General features: G+C 45.6%; 1 protein-coding gene across 3 annotated transcripts in view; it reads left to right on the forward strand.

Annotated features, from left to right (window-relative positions):
- Flnb (filamin B) overlaps window positions 1-15,332 on the forward strand; it is a 135,399-nt gene that overhangs the window by 97,350 nt on the left and 22,717 nt on the right. Inside the window, exons 27-35 of one of the 3 annotated variants that reach the window (XM_075988532.1) lie at window positions 31-187; window positions 1,083-1,272; window positions 3,061-3,308; window positions 6,616-6,687; window positions 7,405-7,507; window positions 8,162-8,302; window positions 11,311-11,439; window positions 12,217-12,390; window positions 14,666-14,824. In XM_075988532.1, the coding sequence (XP_075844647.1) occupies window positions 31-187; window positions 1,083-1,272; window positions 3,061-3,308; window positions 6,616-6,687; window positions 7,405-7,507; window positions 8,162-8,302; window positions 11,311-11,439; window positions 12,217-12,390; window positions 14,666-14,824 (1,373 nt within the window). The remainder of the gene's footprint in view (window positions 1-30; window positions 188-1,082; window positions 1,273-3,060; window positions 3,309-6,615; window positions 6,688-7,404; window positions 7,508-8,161; window positions 8,303-11,310; window positions 11,440-12,216; window positions 12,391-14,665; window positions 14,825-15,332) is intronic. The other 2 variants (XM_075988533.1, XM_075988534.1) reach the window with 2 other exon arrangements.

Here is a 15,332-nt window from a genome sequence, read left to right on the forward strand (position 1 = left end):
TTACTGACCAGGCCTTCTGTGTTTATCAAGTCCCTTTAAGGTCAAGGTCCTTCCCACATATGATGCCAGCAAAGTGACTGCCTCTGGGCCTGGCCTCAGTTCCTATGGAGTGCCTGCCAGTCTACCTGTGGAGTTTGCGATTGATGCCAGAGACGCTGGTGAAGGCCTCCTTGCGGTCCAGATCACGGTAACTATGGTTGTTTGGTTGTTTATGATGGTGGAGAGGAGAACCAAACCTCATTAGTAAGACTTAATATCCTGGAAATGGGCTAAAAACGGGAGTTTAATGACTAATTTCTGCCCCAGGACACGTGTTTTGGGGATTTTATAGCCGGTGTCTCACCTGGGTGAGTGGGTGAGCATCGGAGGTGATGGCGGGGTCACACCAGACACTCTGTCTTCTTTGTTACTACATTGCTTCTTATGCTGATTTTAATTGTTTTTAATTGCCCCTTGGTTTGGTGGGAGCTAAAATTCTACATACCACAGAGCCTCTAACAAAGAATTGTTCTTTCTTGGGAATAATGCCCGAGGTAAGCTACCTAGGTGTTCCATGGCTCACCAAGGAAGCTGCATCTGTAATCTGTAATGTGGGTCTGTTACTCATGGACCATGAGCCTACTAGTGCTCTGGATGTCAGGGTTAGAAGGTGAACCAGAGGGTAAACAGAAACAAGGGAAATGGCTCTTGTAGGTGAGAAGACCTTCCCTACCCCCGGCTATAGTCACATGGTCGTATGGTGGCAAAGCTGAAAACGGGAAGACTTGTATTCAGTGGTGCACCTAACTAAGGAGGAATGTCCTGTTTTTAACAGAAAAGGAAGGGGGAAAAGGCAGACTATGAGCCAAGCTTTTGCTATAATGTCTCTATAGTTTATGTGATGCTCAAATACTAATTGACAGGCCATCATGATGTGATCTGCGACCCTTTCCTTTCCCTACCCAAATGCAACAGAACAAGATCATGTTAAGCTTCTCTCTGCTCCCACCCGTAGAGGTGCTGATTAAAGAGCATGGTTTGCTGCGATTGGTTTCTATATGTTGATAGCAGCATCCCAGATAGCATTGCTCTGTGATTCACAGGACCAAGAGGGAAAGCCTCAAAGAGCCACTATTCACGACAGTAAAGACGGCACATACGCCGTAACCTATATCCCTGATAAGACTGGACGCTATATGATTGGGGTCACCTACGGTGGAGACAACATTCCACTTTCTCCTTACCGCATCCGGGCCACGCAAACAGGCGATGCCAGCAAGTGTCTGGCCACAGGTGAGCATCAGGGTTAGGGGTGTGTGTGTGTGTGTGTGTGTGTGTGTGTGTGTGTGTGTGTGTGTGTGTGTTCTGGCCTCATGCCACTTAATAGACGTGTGATTGGGAAAGTTGCTTAGGCTCTCTGGAGCACCAGTCATCCTTTTGAGGTGAGAACATTAAGACTCCAGAAGCATTTCCAGGTGTCCAAGATGACATCACAGTTATTACAAAGATGAGATAAGGGTGGGTGGGAAAGATGCGGAGCATGATGTCGGGGCAGGGGAGCTCTTACATGCTTTTGAAGTGAAGGGACTAGCTGATATCTCTTATGGAGACTACCATGAGAAGCAGCCTATTTTTGCCTGTGTGAGTGGTGGGCTCACTTGTTCAGAATTCACTCAAGAGCATTTTACTTAGATTGGCAATAGGGGGAGAAAAAGGTGAAAGGATTTGGGATTTTTCTCTTGAGAATTCATGAATGTTTTACCGTCCCTTGCTTCAGCTTTTTAGACATGCCTGCTTGACCATATGGAGGGGGAAATCAAAGAGCTGCAGGTACTCTTACCCGCTGAACCATCATACCAGTCCAATATGGTATTATCCATTTAACAAACCAAAACAGGTCTCATGTATCCTGGCTAGCCTCACTCAGACTTGATGTGTAGCTGAGGATGCTGCCAAAAGCTAATCCTCCCACTTCTGCCTCCGAAGAGCTGGGATTCTATGCATATATCAGCACACCTGGTTTTGTGCCTGTTTCTAAAAGCAGCTCCTACAGCTTGATGCTGCTGCTTTAGCAGATTTTAACACATGAAGCCAGGGCTGGTGATGGCTCAGTGAGTAAGGGTGCTTTCCAAGAAACCTGACAACCTAAGTTCAGTTCCCAAAACCCAGATAGCGAGAGGAAAGAATTCTCTCAGAAATTGTCTCCATGCGCATGCGCACACATACGTACACACCTTGTGCTTGCGTATGCAAACACACATGCACACTATCAACTGGTTGATTGATGGAGAAAAATCAAGACTATACGAATCATTGACTGAACTAAATCATTTGCGCCTCATAATGAAAAGAAACTGAATGTAGGTCTACCCTAGATGCGGTCTGTTCTCTGATCTCAGATTGCTCACTTGGGCCCTTTTTGTCTCACCCATGGCTAAAAAACTGAAAAACATATACCACTCTGGTCTACAGCAACAACTGGTTGAGGGCATGTTTAGTGAGAGATGGGGAGCTCCTGGCTTTACAGACCTCTTTCCTCCCCTAGCTCAGGCAGGGATCTTTTTTTTTTTTTTGACCTAGTGGTACCTGTTGATCTCACCTCTTGTTCTGCTGAGTTTTGCACCACCAGCTCCACCCCTACGTCCTACTGTGTGAAAAGCTTTCTGTGCACGCCCCATCGCCCTTTGTCATTTTGCACATTTTGACCAGTGTGGGTTTTTTCCATACTTTGTTATATATATATATATATATATATATATATATATATATATATATATATATATATATATATATATATATATATATATATATATATTTTGCAAATCAGAGACAGTAAGACAGGTGACCGCTGTTGTTTGGGGAGAGGTTGCAAAGCTAAGGACAGGCACAATCAAGAGATTCCTTTGAGCAGTACTCTTCTCATTGATCTTTGGCATGCCCCTCTGCCTGGCAGCAGGTAAAGGTTTGACCTTCACGACATAGACAGCACAACATAGTTTTACCTGTTCTGAGGTCATATGACCTGGTCTGATGCAAGTATCCACAGCCTATGATTTGATTTTCTTCTGACCTTTCCTATAGGTCCTGGGATTGCCCCCGTTGTGAAAACTGGCGAGGAAGTGGGCTTTGTAGTAGACGCCAAGACTGCTGGGAAGGGGAAAGTGACCTGCACGATTCTGACCCCAGATGGCACCGAGGCTGAGGCTGATGTCATAGAAAATGAAGATGGGACCTATGACATTTTCTACACTGCTGCCAAGCCAGGCACCTATGTGATCTATGTGCGCTTTGGTGGCGTTGATATTCCCAATAGCCCCTTCACAGTCATGGTAAGCAAGGTTCCTTCTCCTGAGCCCACTGTTGCTAGCAGATACTGTAATGGCCATCAGTTCCGTCTTTCCTCATGGCTTTGACTCTAGGTATCTCTAGAAACACCAATTTGGGGGGAAATATCTTCAGTCATGGAGGCATCTGTCATGCCAAGGGTGTTAGGCAAAGTCTTTGTCTAAACTATCTCAGAGGGAGAGCTAGCTTAGCTTTATAGGAAAAAACAAAGGAAAACAGTAAAGTGCATGTGCCTCCTCCCCCATCTCCACAATAGAGGAGAAGGGTCCTCATTTTCTCTTGTCTACACACTTGCCTCTGAGATCTCAGGGTGCATAGTACTTGCAGTTGCATTTGGGCGAAGTTCAAAAAGGGAAGGGTCTTCCCTTTTTTTTTCTTTTTTGGTTTTTTGAGACAAGGTTTCTCTGTAGCTTTGGTGTCTCGGAACTAGCTCTTGTAGACTTGTAGGCAGGCCTCGAACTCACAGAGATCCGTCTGCCTCTGCTTCCTGACTGCTGGGATTAAATGTGTACGCCACCATCGCCCAGCGTGTCTTCCCTTTAAAAGCAAGGAAGATTGGGAATAGAAGGGCACCATTGTCCAAACATTCAGGTTACCAGAAAACTGCAAACTAAAGGCTTTCAGCTCTGGGTGCCTTTCAGATCTTCTCTGATTATTAAGGTTCTTTCACAAGAGCCTGGTAGAACTGTGGCAGAATTCCCACGTAAGCCTCAGAAGCAAGCTCTGTTTGCCCTGTTAAAATAAGGATTGCCCAGTCTGGACAGATACCAGGTGCCATGTGGGCTCCCTTGTTGTATCCTTTGATGCAAAAGAACAGCCACCCAACCACAGGTCCTATGCTGCCAGCCAGTGATACTACTCCATGTCATGAAGTGTTTTCTAATTCATTCACGTTGTACAGCAATGGAGAATGGTTCAAAGAGTGTGTTTCAAACAGAAGCCCAGGGATTCCATTCCCATCCGTAATCTGTTATAGCTTCTCTCTTTTCCCTCCATGTTTGTTTAGCTATAAACATCCTGCCAGAGGTCTGAAAGCTCTTTCATATCTCAAATATGTAAACACTTGTCAACTTTGGACACTGTCCATTTGGGAGTGTTTTTCTTCTCTAGGGGAGAAAACATTGCAACGAGAACGTTGGTGTTATTTTGAAAAGTGTCCCAATTGTAGTTTTAAGACGTTGTGTTTATCCCATGGTACATATGATCTTGTTAATTAGAATTGAATGAGGTAGAAAAGCAGAAATCGCTGGGCAGACATCATGATTCTGCTGCAATGGTCTAGGGAGGAGAGACCCCAGATGCTGGGGTCTAAGTGAGAATGATCAAGGTAAAAATTCAGAGACCACATTAACAGGTGGGTCATTCCAGAAGTGGAAGCTTTCAAACGCATTAGAAATGAATAGCCCTTCAGCCCTAAGTGCTCACAGCTTGAGGATGTCTAGTGGTCACTTGCTGCACCCCTTTCATAGGGTGGATTCTCTTCCTCCCTTTATAGGCTCAAGACAGGAAGAACATGGACGCCTGACACCACATTGATAGCAAATGTCTTAGTGTGACCACAGGCTTGGTCAGCTAAGTTCGTGGATGAGCAGCTTGTTTGTTCCCACTAAGAAGTTTTAAATCACAAGGCTACATCTGTAGCCTTGAAAGGCCTTTCTGTTGGTGACATGGTTTTGAGATGGCCTCCATCAGGACTGGCCCTAAAGACAAAGCTGAGTGTCAGTAACAGCCTTTCTGCAGGTGGCACAGGCCACAGCTTCTTTGTTTCTTGTTATCCTTTGTTCCTAGGAGGATGGTGATGAGGGACCCTTCCCTGTTGGGTCAGTTGGATCAAAGGCATAAAACTGACCATTTTTAAAAATGAATATACACTAAAATCTAAAGCATTAATATTGGGACTGGAGAGATGGCTCAGTGGTTAAGAGCACTGACTGTTCTTTCGAAGGACCTAGTTTCAATTCTCAGCACCCACATGGCAGCTCACAATTTTCTGTAACTCCAGTCCTAGGAGATTTGACACCCTCGCACAGAGAAACATGCAAGCAAAACACCAATGCACAGAAAATAAGTAAATCATTTTTTTAAAAAATCTACCCAGTAAGTTAAACCCTCCACGTCAAAAGAAAGAAGAAGAAGAAGAAAAACAGCATATTAATGATTAACGACATTTCTCAGGTTAGGGAAATGACGTTGGGTAAAGCAGGTGTTGTGCAAGCATAGCCTGAGATCGGATTCCCAGCACTCAGAAAAATCAGGGCATGACAGCACATGCCTGTAACCAGAAGGCAGAAACAGGAAAACCCTGGGTGCTTGATAAACAGCTAGTCTAGTCAATCAGTGGTCTTGAATTTTAGTTCAAATCCAGTGCCCAATCACAAAAACTAGGGACTAGAGGAATGGCTCAGTGGTTAGGAGCACTGGCTGCTCTTGTGGAGGTTCTGAATTCCTAGAACCAACTATAACCTCCTCACCTCTGCTGGCACCAGGCACACATATGGAATACATAGATAGATGGAGACAAAACACTCGTGCACATTAAATAAATAAATCTAAAACTAGCAAACAAGGTGGAAAGCAACAGGAGACACCAATGTGAAGAGCCCGTGCTCCTACGCCTTGCATTTATGTGTTCCCACGAGCACAGACATATACCACACATACACAAAGTAAAGCAAAACCAGACGCCAAGTAAAAGGAAAACAAAATCCACTTCTTTCCTGACTCCATGCCAGGATGACGGCTGTCAGCTTTCTCTCCTTACACATGGACGCTTGATTTTCCTGCAAGGGATCATGATGTATAGCTTTGATGCTTGCTTGCTTCCCTCACGCTGACATGGATTCCCTTCCTTAGGATTTTGTCAGACTTCACTGAGCAGTCCCCTCACCGGTCTGACCGATAGCTACAGGGTTTACTTCAGTCTCTTGTGACACCACTGTGGCTTCTGTGCACATCACTCACTCAGGAATTGTGGGTCCGAAGGACAAGAGCCTGAGACAGTTACAAAGAGGACAGCTTTCCCCCCGAAAAGGGCAGAAAGAATGTATCAGTCATCCTGAGTGTGATGGCACATGTGGAGGCCAGAAATCAGCAGTTGAAGGCTATCCTTGGGTACGTGGAGAGTTTGAGACCAGCCTGGGCCACATGAGACTCTGTCCAAAAAAAAAAAAAAACATCTCCATAATAACAGACACCTGCTGGGCATAGGGGGTAGAGTACAAACTGTAGGATCTTGGGTAACAATATCCCTCTGGTGTGATTCCCAATTAATCTTCATTTGCCACTGACTAGGCCACGGATGGGGAAGTCACAGCCCTGGAGAAGGCACCGGTAAATGCATGTCCCCCTGGATTCAGGCCCTGGGTACACTTTGGTTTTCGTTTTCCCTTTTTTTTTTTTGCATTTCGGGGTTCACTCAACCTTCGTTTTAGAAAAGCTGCTGCCTGCTTGTGGGAATCGCTTAAGTCCTCTGGTGTCCTGGCCGTTGGTGTGTCCCCACTGATCATCCCATCGTCACAATCCCACGCTCTCTAAGATCTACCTCCATGTCACCACCCGCTCCTCACGAATCACCAGCCATCCTGTCTGTGATCACGCTGGGTGCCGTTTTTCTTCCCCGTGTTTAAATAACAAGATGGATGGCTGTTGGCAGAGCTCCTACTGACTCCAAGCTACCCCTTGTGCATCTGGTTTCTGTCTAGGGGCAAAGTGACCTGCTGCCACTTTGTGCCACTTAAAACACACCTTCTTTTCCAGGCCACAAGCAACTAAACCTTTCCAGGTGGAGCCTCTTGGGACGCAGACATTGCTCTCTCCTTTTTCCATTTGCCTTTGGGCAATACTGGGAATTCTACAAGCACACTCTTAGAGCAAGCCATTTCTAGCAAATGATCAATCAGAACTTCTCCAATCTTTCCAACTTGACCCTGACCCAGTCAGACAGAGCCCATAAGAACAGGGTCACACACCCCAAATTTAGGTCTTGTTGCCTTGTAGAATTCCCATGGTTCTGCCCCCTGTAGCCCCACGAGTCCACACTGCTGTCTGTTTTACGAAGTGACCAGTCTCTCCTGTTTTTAGGTGACCGAAGAGGCCTATGTCCCAGTGAGTGACATGAATGGCCTAGGCTTTAAGCCCTTTGACCTGGTGATTCCATTTGCTGTCAGGAAAGGAGAAATCACAGGTAAACCCTTGCAAGACTTGCCTTCTTACCCTTTGTCTGCCGCACCTGCAGCTCAGAACCGTGCTGGGGGGGGTGGGGGTGATTCTGCCATACTTTTGTCCTGGCTCCTTCCCCAGTGCCCCTGAGACTGGACAACCCGTTTCTCTGAAGAGGGGGGTTCGTTTATAACTTGCATTACGTTCTTGAGACTTGTGTTTCTCCTCGGGGTAGGAACTTTGTTTAGATCTCATCACTGCCAGGTTTCTGTTCCCCCTTTTCCCTGCTTTCTCTTATCCACTCAGTTATCCAAATACAGCCTGAAACACTGAGGTCTGTCTTATCTAAGTCCTTTCTAGAAGCCCAGCCTCTTTCATCCCTGCTCCCCTTACTCGTTTGTGGTCTTCTCAGATCCTCTTTGCACTTTGAATTTGCCTGTTGGAGACGCCCTTCATTTATTTACACGATAGTTGCCTACTGCTTCTCGTGGAAACCAAGGGGGGAAGCTATAGAAAGCAGGTCTCAGTTTTCCCACTGTGGTGCTTGGATGTTACAGCGGCATGAGTGTTCTGGGGGGGTCTGAGAACCTGTGTAGTGAAGACATTTCTGTATTACATCTGCTTCGTGGGGCGAGGTCACCAATGACCCCAGTGCCCTGTGTGTCCCTGTATTCTCCAGGAGAGGTGCATATGCCTTCTGGGAAGAAAGCTACACCTGAGATCGTGGACAACAAAGACGGCACAGTCACTGTCAGATACGCGCCCACTGAAGTCGGGCTTCACGAAATGCACATTAAGTACATGGGGAGCCACATCCCTGGTAAGTGAGGTACAGCAGCTCGCTAGCCTCCTGGACATCTGGGAAGCTAAGGTGCTCTCCAGGGCAGGCCCGGAAATGTCGTGATGGCTTCCCTGTGCAAACAGCCTGAGAGTCTGCTTCCTGAAGAGAGAATACATCTCATCATCCTGGGTCAGAGGGCAGGGCCGTGCGGCTCTGATTGTTTGTCCTTGTAACTGTGTTAAGTGTGGCCAAAGATCAAATACAAGGCAGGCACAGGAAGTGAGGCTTTCTGGCCTGGCCTGGAAACCCTGTGGGGTGTGGGACTTAGAAACAGGGTCACGTCCTAAAACACAGGAGTTAGAAGACGACAGATAGCCCCCAGTAACTCCTGATTTGGGGCTAGCTTGTGTTTTCTGGCCGTCATCCAGCACAGTGTCATCATTTTCATTGGCTCTTTGTAATTGCTTAAGTATCTTCTAATTGAATATTTTGAGTAAGTAACATGATCGTACCTGTAACCTCCATCTGCCTTCTCCTTACAACTGATTGTTGGTAAAAATTTATGTTCAAGTTTAGAAAAATTTTAAGACCACATTCAAGTAAGAATACAGATTCTAGCCAGGTGGTGGTGGCGCACGCCTTTAATCCCAGCCCTCGGGAGGCAGAGGCAGATGGATCTCTTGAGGTCGAGGCCACTCTCCTTTACAGTTTGAGTTCCAGGAAAGCCAGGGGTGCACAGACGAACCCTATCTTGAGAACAAGAATACAGGTTTTAAAATCCAGCCCTCTTTTTCTGAAAGGTAGTTATCTTCCTATCGGCTGTCCTTGCCTTTTACCTCTGACAGCATGTCCAAGGGAGCTGTGCAGGTCTGTGCAGTGGTATATCTTCACACCTTATAGCTTTCCCTCACCAGAATGAGTCGTTGTGTGTGCTTCCAGGTCCCCACTGGGGAGCATTTCAGCCTTGCCACCATCGCTGTCGCCACTCTTGTTGGCACACTTGGTGTACCTGTGGGATTTAGTCCCCTGGGCAGAAGTGCTGTGGGGCCAGACACAGGCCTTTGTAATTTGAATAGATTGTACCATATTTTCCTTCCTGGAGCTGATACATTGGGACCCCAGCAGTTAAGCAAAGTGCCTGTCACTCCACAAGTTTGCCCAATAGAGTCTACTGTGCAGTTGTTTCTTTGCCAGTCTGATGATTTAAAAGTGCATGGTATCTTGTGTGAGTGGGACAAGGCCGAGTGGGCTTTTTGGTACCCAAAGGCCACGCCCCACCTGGTCCAGTCTCTCAAAGGCCATTGACTGAAGGAGGTTCCCCAGCACTCCCCCTTTTGTCTAAATAACAGAGTTCCAAACCCAATTAAAAAAAAAACTATATTACTATTTATAATAAGAACAGATATCAAGTATAAAAATTAGAATTACAACCAACATAAACAATATTAAACAAGAAACATATGCTAAATGTTTTAATAATTATTTTATCCTAACGAGTCTAAGTCTTATATTACAAATGGCTTGGATAAATCATAAGAAGAAAATAACTATGACTGTCTAATCTTCAACCCCACCAAAGGCCTGAAAAGGGAGGTAATATTACTTGAACAGGCAGGAAGTGCAATCAAGCAGCTTCCAAAAAGTAGATGACGGAGACAACCGGCTACCTGGGCAATCACCCAAAGTCTCATTTGCAGTGTTGAAGCAACCAACTTTGGCTAAGGCCTAGAGTAACTGGCAGGCCATTTTTAGAGGTGGGAAGATTTTCAAAACCATCTTACCCTGTCTTGGCAAGATTTGGCAGTCTTTTTTCTTGTATTCTACTTGTCCATCCAGACTCCGCACATTTTGCCAGTGGTCGAGGCATGGGCAGTTCCTTTCTTAAAGGCCAGTTTTGCCAAGAAGAAAATAAGCTCCAAGTGGAGTGTCTTCAGTTCTCTGTCAATCTTCATATTCTTTGTCTGTTTTCCCAGTGGAGAATTTATGCTTTTGAGGCAGGAGTTAAAAATACGTCTCTGAGTTTGCCATTCGCTTTATGTTCATAAGTCTGCACAGCACTTGGTTAAAGCAAAAATGTTTTTCCTGTTTTAATACACTAATGGGATAGATACAGAGCTTAGAGACGAGTCATCTCTCAAGCTTCAGGCAGACGTTAGGTGTCTGTAAACTCACTCAGGAGGCTGAGGCCCCTGGGCTAAACAATAAGACTATATAAAACAGCTGCACACTTTTCCTGGTTCTCACCCTTCCTCCATCGCCACTGTGACGACCTTTTCAGAGACTTCCTGTCTGCCTACTAGCATATTTACATTTGTCTGTTAAAAGAATGGCTTAATGGTTCTTTTCTGTTATTGCGTGTGTGCATGACATGGATATGTATGGGCATCCATGCCGAGGTTTGCACACGGAAGTCAGAGGAAAACTGGAGTTAATTCTCTATACCTTTACCTTAGTTCTAGGGATCACAGGCAGGTCACTAGGTTTGCATTAACCAGCGGAGCCCGCACAGCAGCAGCCCCTCTGGATTAATAGCAATGTTGTATATAAAGACATTGTTCGCTTTGTCTCTTTGTAATGTGACACACCATGGTTAATCTCTCAAGTAAATACACATGAATTCTGTAACGTTCTGTGGTTGGGTCAACTCCGTGTTGTTAGATGCTAAGGTCTTTGCTGGTTTGCACATGAATCCTAGGAATTAAAGAGCTTTAATAGGGATGAGAGTGCAGTGGGCAGAGAGGGCTGCTGTAGGGTCATTTTTGAAGATGCTCTTCCTAGATCAGGGGGTCTTACATCTTGAATGGCATGACAGACAGCCTTTGCTCAGGTAAGCAGCTCCTACCTTCGCATGATACAGCTGCCTCTTTATTTGCCATTCTGAGATGAAATCTCCTATGTCAGCTCCCACATACCCCTCTGGTCTGGAGCAGCCTCAAAGGGTGACAGACCTGCCTGCTAAGAGGTGAACATTGAGGTACTGCCTTCTATCTGAGGTGTCCATTTACCATTAATGTCTCCTGTTTTGTTTTTGTCTTTGGCAAATGCAGAGAGCCCGCTCCAGTTCTATGTGAACTACCCCAACAGTGGGAGTGTTTCTGCATACGGTCCTGGCCTTGTGTATGGAGTAGCCAACAAAACCGCCACATTCACCATCGTCACGGAGGATGCGGGAGAAGGTACTGCGTGGTTTACATGTTTGTGCATTTGTAGCCTTCCGTTCGGAGAGGTAATGACCATGATTGACACGTGCTGGGCGTGGTGGCGCACATGGAGTCCCAGATACTCAGTAGGCTGATGTGGGAGCTCAAGCCAGGGAGCACAAAACTGGCATGAACCATATATAGTGAGACCTCATCTCCAAAGAAGAAATTCACTATGATAGAGTAGGACTTGTCTCGTTTTCCCTCATATGAAAATCCATCGTCTACCCAAAATAGAAATGTTTAAATTCTTAGGATCTGAGTGAAATCAGATTTGTATGATGAACTATTTCATGTGACCCGCTGAGAATTCAAGTGGGCTTTGGGTTGAAAATGGTTTTATTTTTGTTCGTTTTACTCATTAGTCCTCTGGACCTCCCACAAGCTATTAAGCTGTGCATTCTTGCTGACGTGTGCTCGCCAACCACAATAGTCACGGATTCCTAAGCCTGTGGTCCTGATGTGGCACCCACCCTGACCACTGGGACAGTCTGTGCAAGTCTGATGTGTAGCTGTCTGTCTCTTCGTTCTTTCTCAGATCCTGGAGAGCTGGAATTCTCTAAGCAGGGGTGCAGGTGCCGTTCCCAGTGGCGTGTTTTCCCAGTAGGCTTTCCCCTGTAGATTGTTCTGCTTTGATGCTCACGTGGAGTGTGTCAGTCTTCTGTCCCTGGGGTCAGGATCCCCATGGCTGAATTGTCCCTATGGAAACAGAGACTCTCTCTGACTGCCCTCCTCCCACGCTCGCACTCACAGGCGGTCTGGATTTGGCTATCGAAGGCCCCTCCAAAGCAGAGATCAGCTGCATCGACAACAAAGACGGGACGTGTACAGTGACCTACCTGCCCACCCTGCCGGGCGACTACAGCATTCTGGTCAAGTACAATGACAAGCACATCCCTGGCAGCCCCTTCACTGCCAAGATCACAGGTAGGGGGACATTGTCTCGCTTGCAGGAACTTCTCATGGGAGGTCGAGCTGTGCCTCACCTATATCCCGATCTCATCCGCCTGGGATGGCAAGCTTGTCCCTTGGTTTCAGGAGAAGCCAAGTCCAGGGCTCAGGCTGCCTAAATTCCTCCTTCTTTCATAATGAAGAGAAAATACGAGTTACCATCTAGACAACAAGCCCTTAGCTACATGCATCAGGATAGTACTGACAGCCGAGTGCAGGAACTAAGTGCTGAGGCCGATTAGCATTGTACTACATAAGATATCTCCTCCTTCCTACTGACCAGAAAACTGAAGTTTGGGGATGTAGCCAGTTAGCCAAGCTCACTGGTATTCAGAGGCAAGTTATCCCCTTCCATACCCTCTGTTGAGCCTGCTGGTTTGGGAACATACAGTGGTTTCTCAGGAGATGTACAAATCAAGGTTTTTTAGGCCTGTTTGAAGTGAGTAGCAACACTGTGGGGAGTGGGGTTCATGCATACCTAGGAAATTTCCAAGGGCATGGCAGCAGGTGGGAACTCTCTTGACAAAGATTCCTTTCATTTTTTTTCTTTTAATTCACAACACAAAGCAATGACTTTTATTGTGGGATTTTCGAGCATATGTCGTTACACTTTGTTCCCCCATTGCTCTCCCACTGCCTGCCCCCCTGTTTTTGTTTTGCTTGTGTTCTATTGCTTCCACGTCCCCTACCTACCCTCTCTTAAGAAGCTTCCTTCAATCTCATGGTCCCTGATCTCTCTCTCTCTCTCTCTCTCTCTCTCTCTCTCTCGCTCGCTCGCTCGCTCTCGCTCTCATACACACACACACACAAACAGCATGTGTATACATACGTGGCATGATCTTTCTGAGTCGGCCTGACTTTATTTATTAAGATGACTTATAGTCATGTGTTTTCCTGCAGATATCCTGGCCTCATTTTTTAAATATTGCTCATTCTGTCTATGCAGCACATTTTCTTTATCCTTTTCACCTGTTGATGGGCATCTAGGCTGGTTCTGTCTCCTAACTATTGTGACTAGCGCAGCAGCGAGCTTGGATGGGCAGGTATCTCTGTGGTGGGTTAGCTTAGAGTCTCGCAGGAGTGGTATGAATGGGTCAGTTGGTGAATCTACTTCAATCTCTGAGAACCTTCCACACTGATTTCTGTAGATGTCTGTATCAGTTTACAGTCTCTCCAGTAGTGAGTATGAGTTCCGCTTGCCAACGTCACTTGTCCTTTGAGTTAATGGTGATCGCCCTTCTGGGTGGTATGAGGTAGAATCTCAAAACAGACCAGGTGGTGATGGCAAACACCTTTAATCCCAGCACTCAGGAGGCAGAGGCAGGTGGATCGCTGAGTTTGAGGCCAGCCTGGTCTCTACAGAGCAAGTTCAAAAACAGGCAGGGCAATACAGAAAAACTCTGTCTCCAAGAAAAAAAAAAAAAAAAGAAGGAAGGGAAGGAGAGAGGGAGGGAGGGAGGAAAAAAACAGGCAGTGGAGGGTGGATCTCAAAACAGGTTTAATTTGCATTCTCCTACTGTCTAAAGATATTGAGCACCTTTTAAAAATATTTAATAGCCACTTATATTTCTTTTGAGAACTGTTATTAACCAATATATTTTATTTTTGATTTTTACTATTTAATTTCTTATTGTATATCTTTATATATAGTTACATAAAATATATATAAATGGATGTTTCTATATTATGCATATTAATTTCTTACCCGATATGTATTTAGACAAAGTGGTTTTTATTAATTCTACAGATTCTGTTCACTCTGGCATTTTGTTTGCTGTGAAGAAGCTGTTTAACTATGTAATCCCATTGGTCGATTTGGAGATTATTCCCCATATTATGGAACCCTTTTTAAGTGTTTTCATATTTCCTCCTGCAGTTTCCAAGTTTCTAGTCTCACCTTGAGGTCTTTGATCCATTTCGAATTGTGTTTTGAGCAGAAGGAGAGATTAGACAGAGAGATAGATACTTAGTTCCATTCTTCTGCATGTTAGAGATTCCTTTAAAAGTCAGTTCATTACTATTGCAGCTCAGGTTCCTTCCAGCTTCTTCCTTTGAACCAGTCATAACCACCCATCATCCTCCAACATTGATTATTAAATATTAATACACATTGTCGGAGGCAGATGCTTATCCTTACCTGTGGTTAATAGATTCTCGACTGCTCATCTCTAAGTATCTCGTAGACTGTCTGCTCTGAATAGCTAGAACTAAGCTAGCTCATGTGATAGAAGCTCTCTTGGCTTTTTCCCAGACGATAGCAGACGCTGCTCACAAGTGAAGCTGGGATCAGCTGCCGACTTCCTTCTGGACATCAGTGAGACTGACCTCAGCACACTGACAGCCAATATCAAGGCCCCATCTGGACGTGATGAGCCCTGTCTACTGAAGAGGCTGCCCAACAACCACATTGGTGAGCTTTGGATTGCCTGCATGGTGGGGTGAGGCCAGGGACTCCTCACTCCTCCCTTAGGAAGTGGGTGGTGCCTTGCAGTCTGTTACGTTAAACCTGTGTCACGCATGTATGCTCTGCCTTTGTGTTAGTATCCCTGGATACCGGACTGTTGCAACGTAAGGGGTCCTGTTTCTAATTTTGAGAGTAACCATCTTAATAGCTAGTTTTCTCTCTGCTGTGGCAAAACACCCAACAAAGGCCGCTTAAGAAAGGAGAGGTTTCTTTTGACTCCGTTCTGTGATACAGTCTATCGTGGTGGGGTTATAAAAGGTGACAGAGCAAAACAGTTTGTCACATGATGTCTGTTAGGGTTTCTATAACTGTGAAGAGACACCATGACCACAACTCTTATAAAAGAAAACATTTGGTTGTGGTGGCTCGCTTACAGTCAGAGGTTTAGTCCATGATCATCATGGCAGAAAGCAAGACAGCATGCAGGCAGACTTGGTGCTGGAGAAGGAGCTAG

The sequence above is a fragment of the Microtus pennsylvanicus genome, chromosome 10, assembly GCF_037038515.1.
Source record: "Microtus pennsylvanicus isolate mMicPen1 chromosome 10, mMicPen1.hap1, whole genome shotgun sequence".
Taxonomy (NCBI): domain Eukaryota; kingdom Metazoa; phylum Chordata; class Mammalia; order Rodentia; family Cricetidae; genus Microtus; species Microtus pennsylvanicus.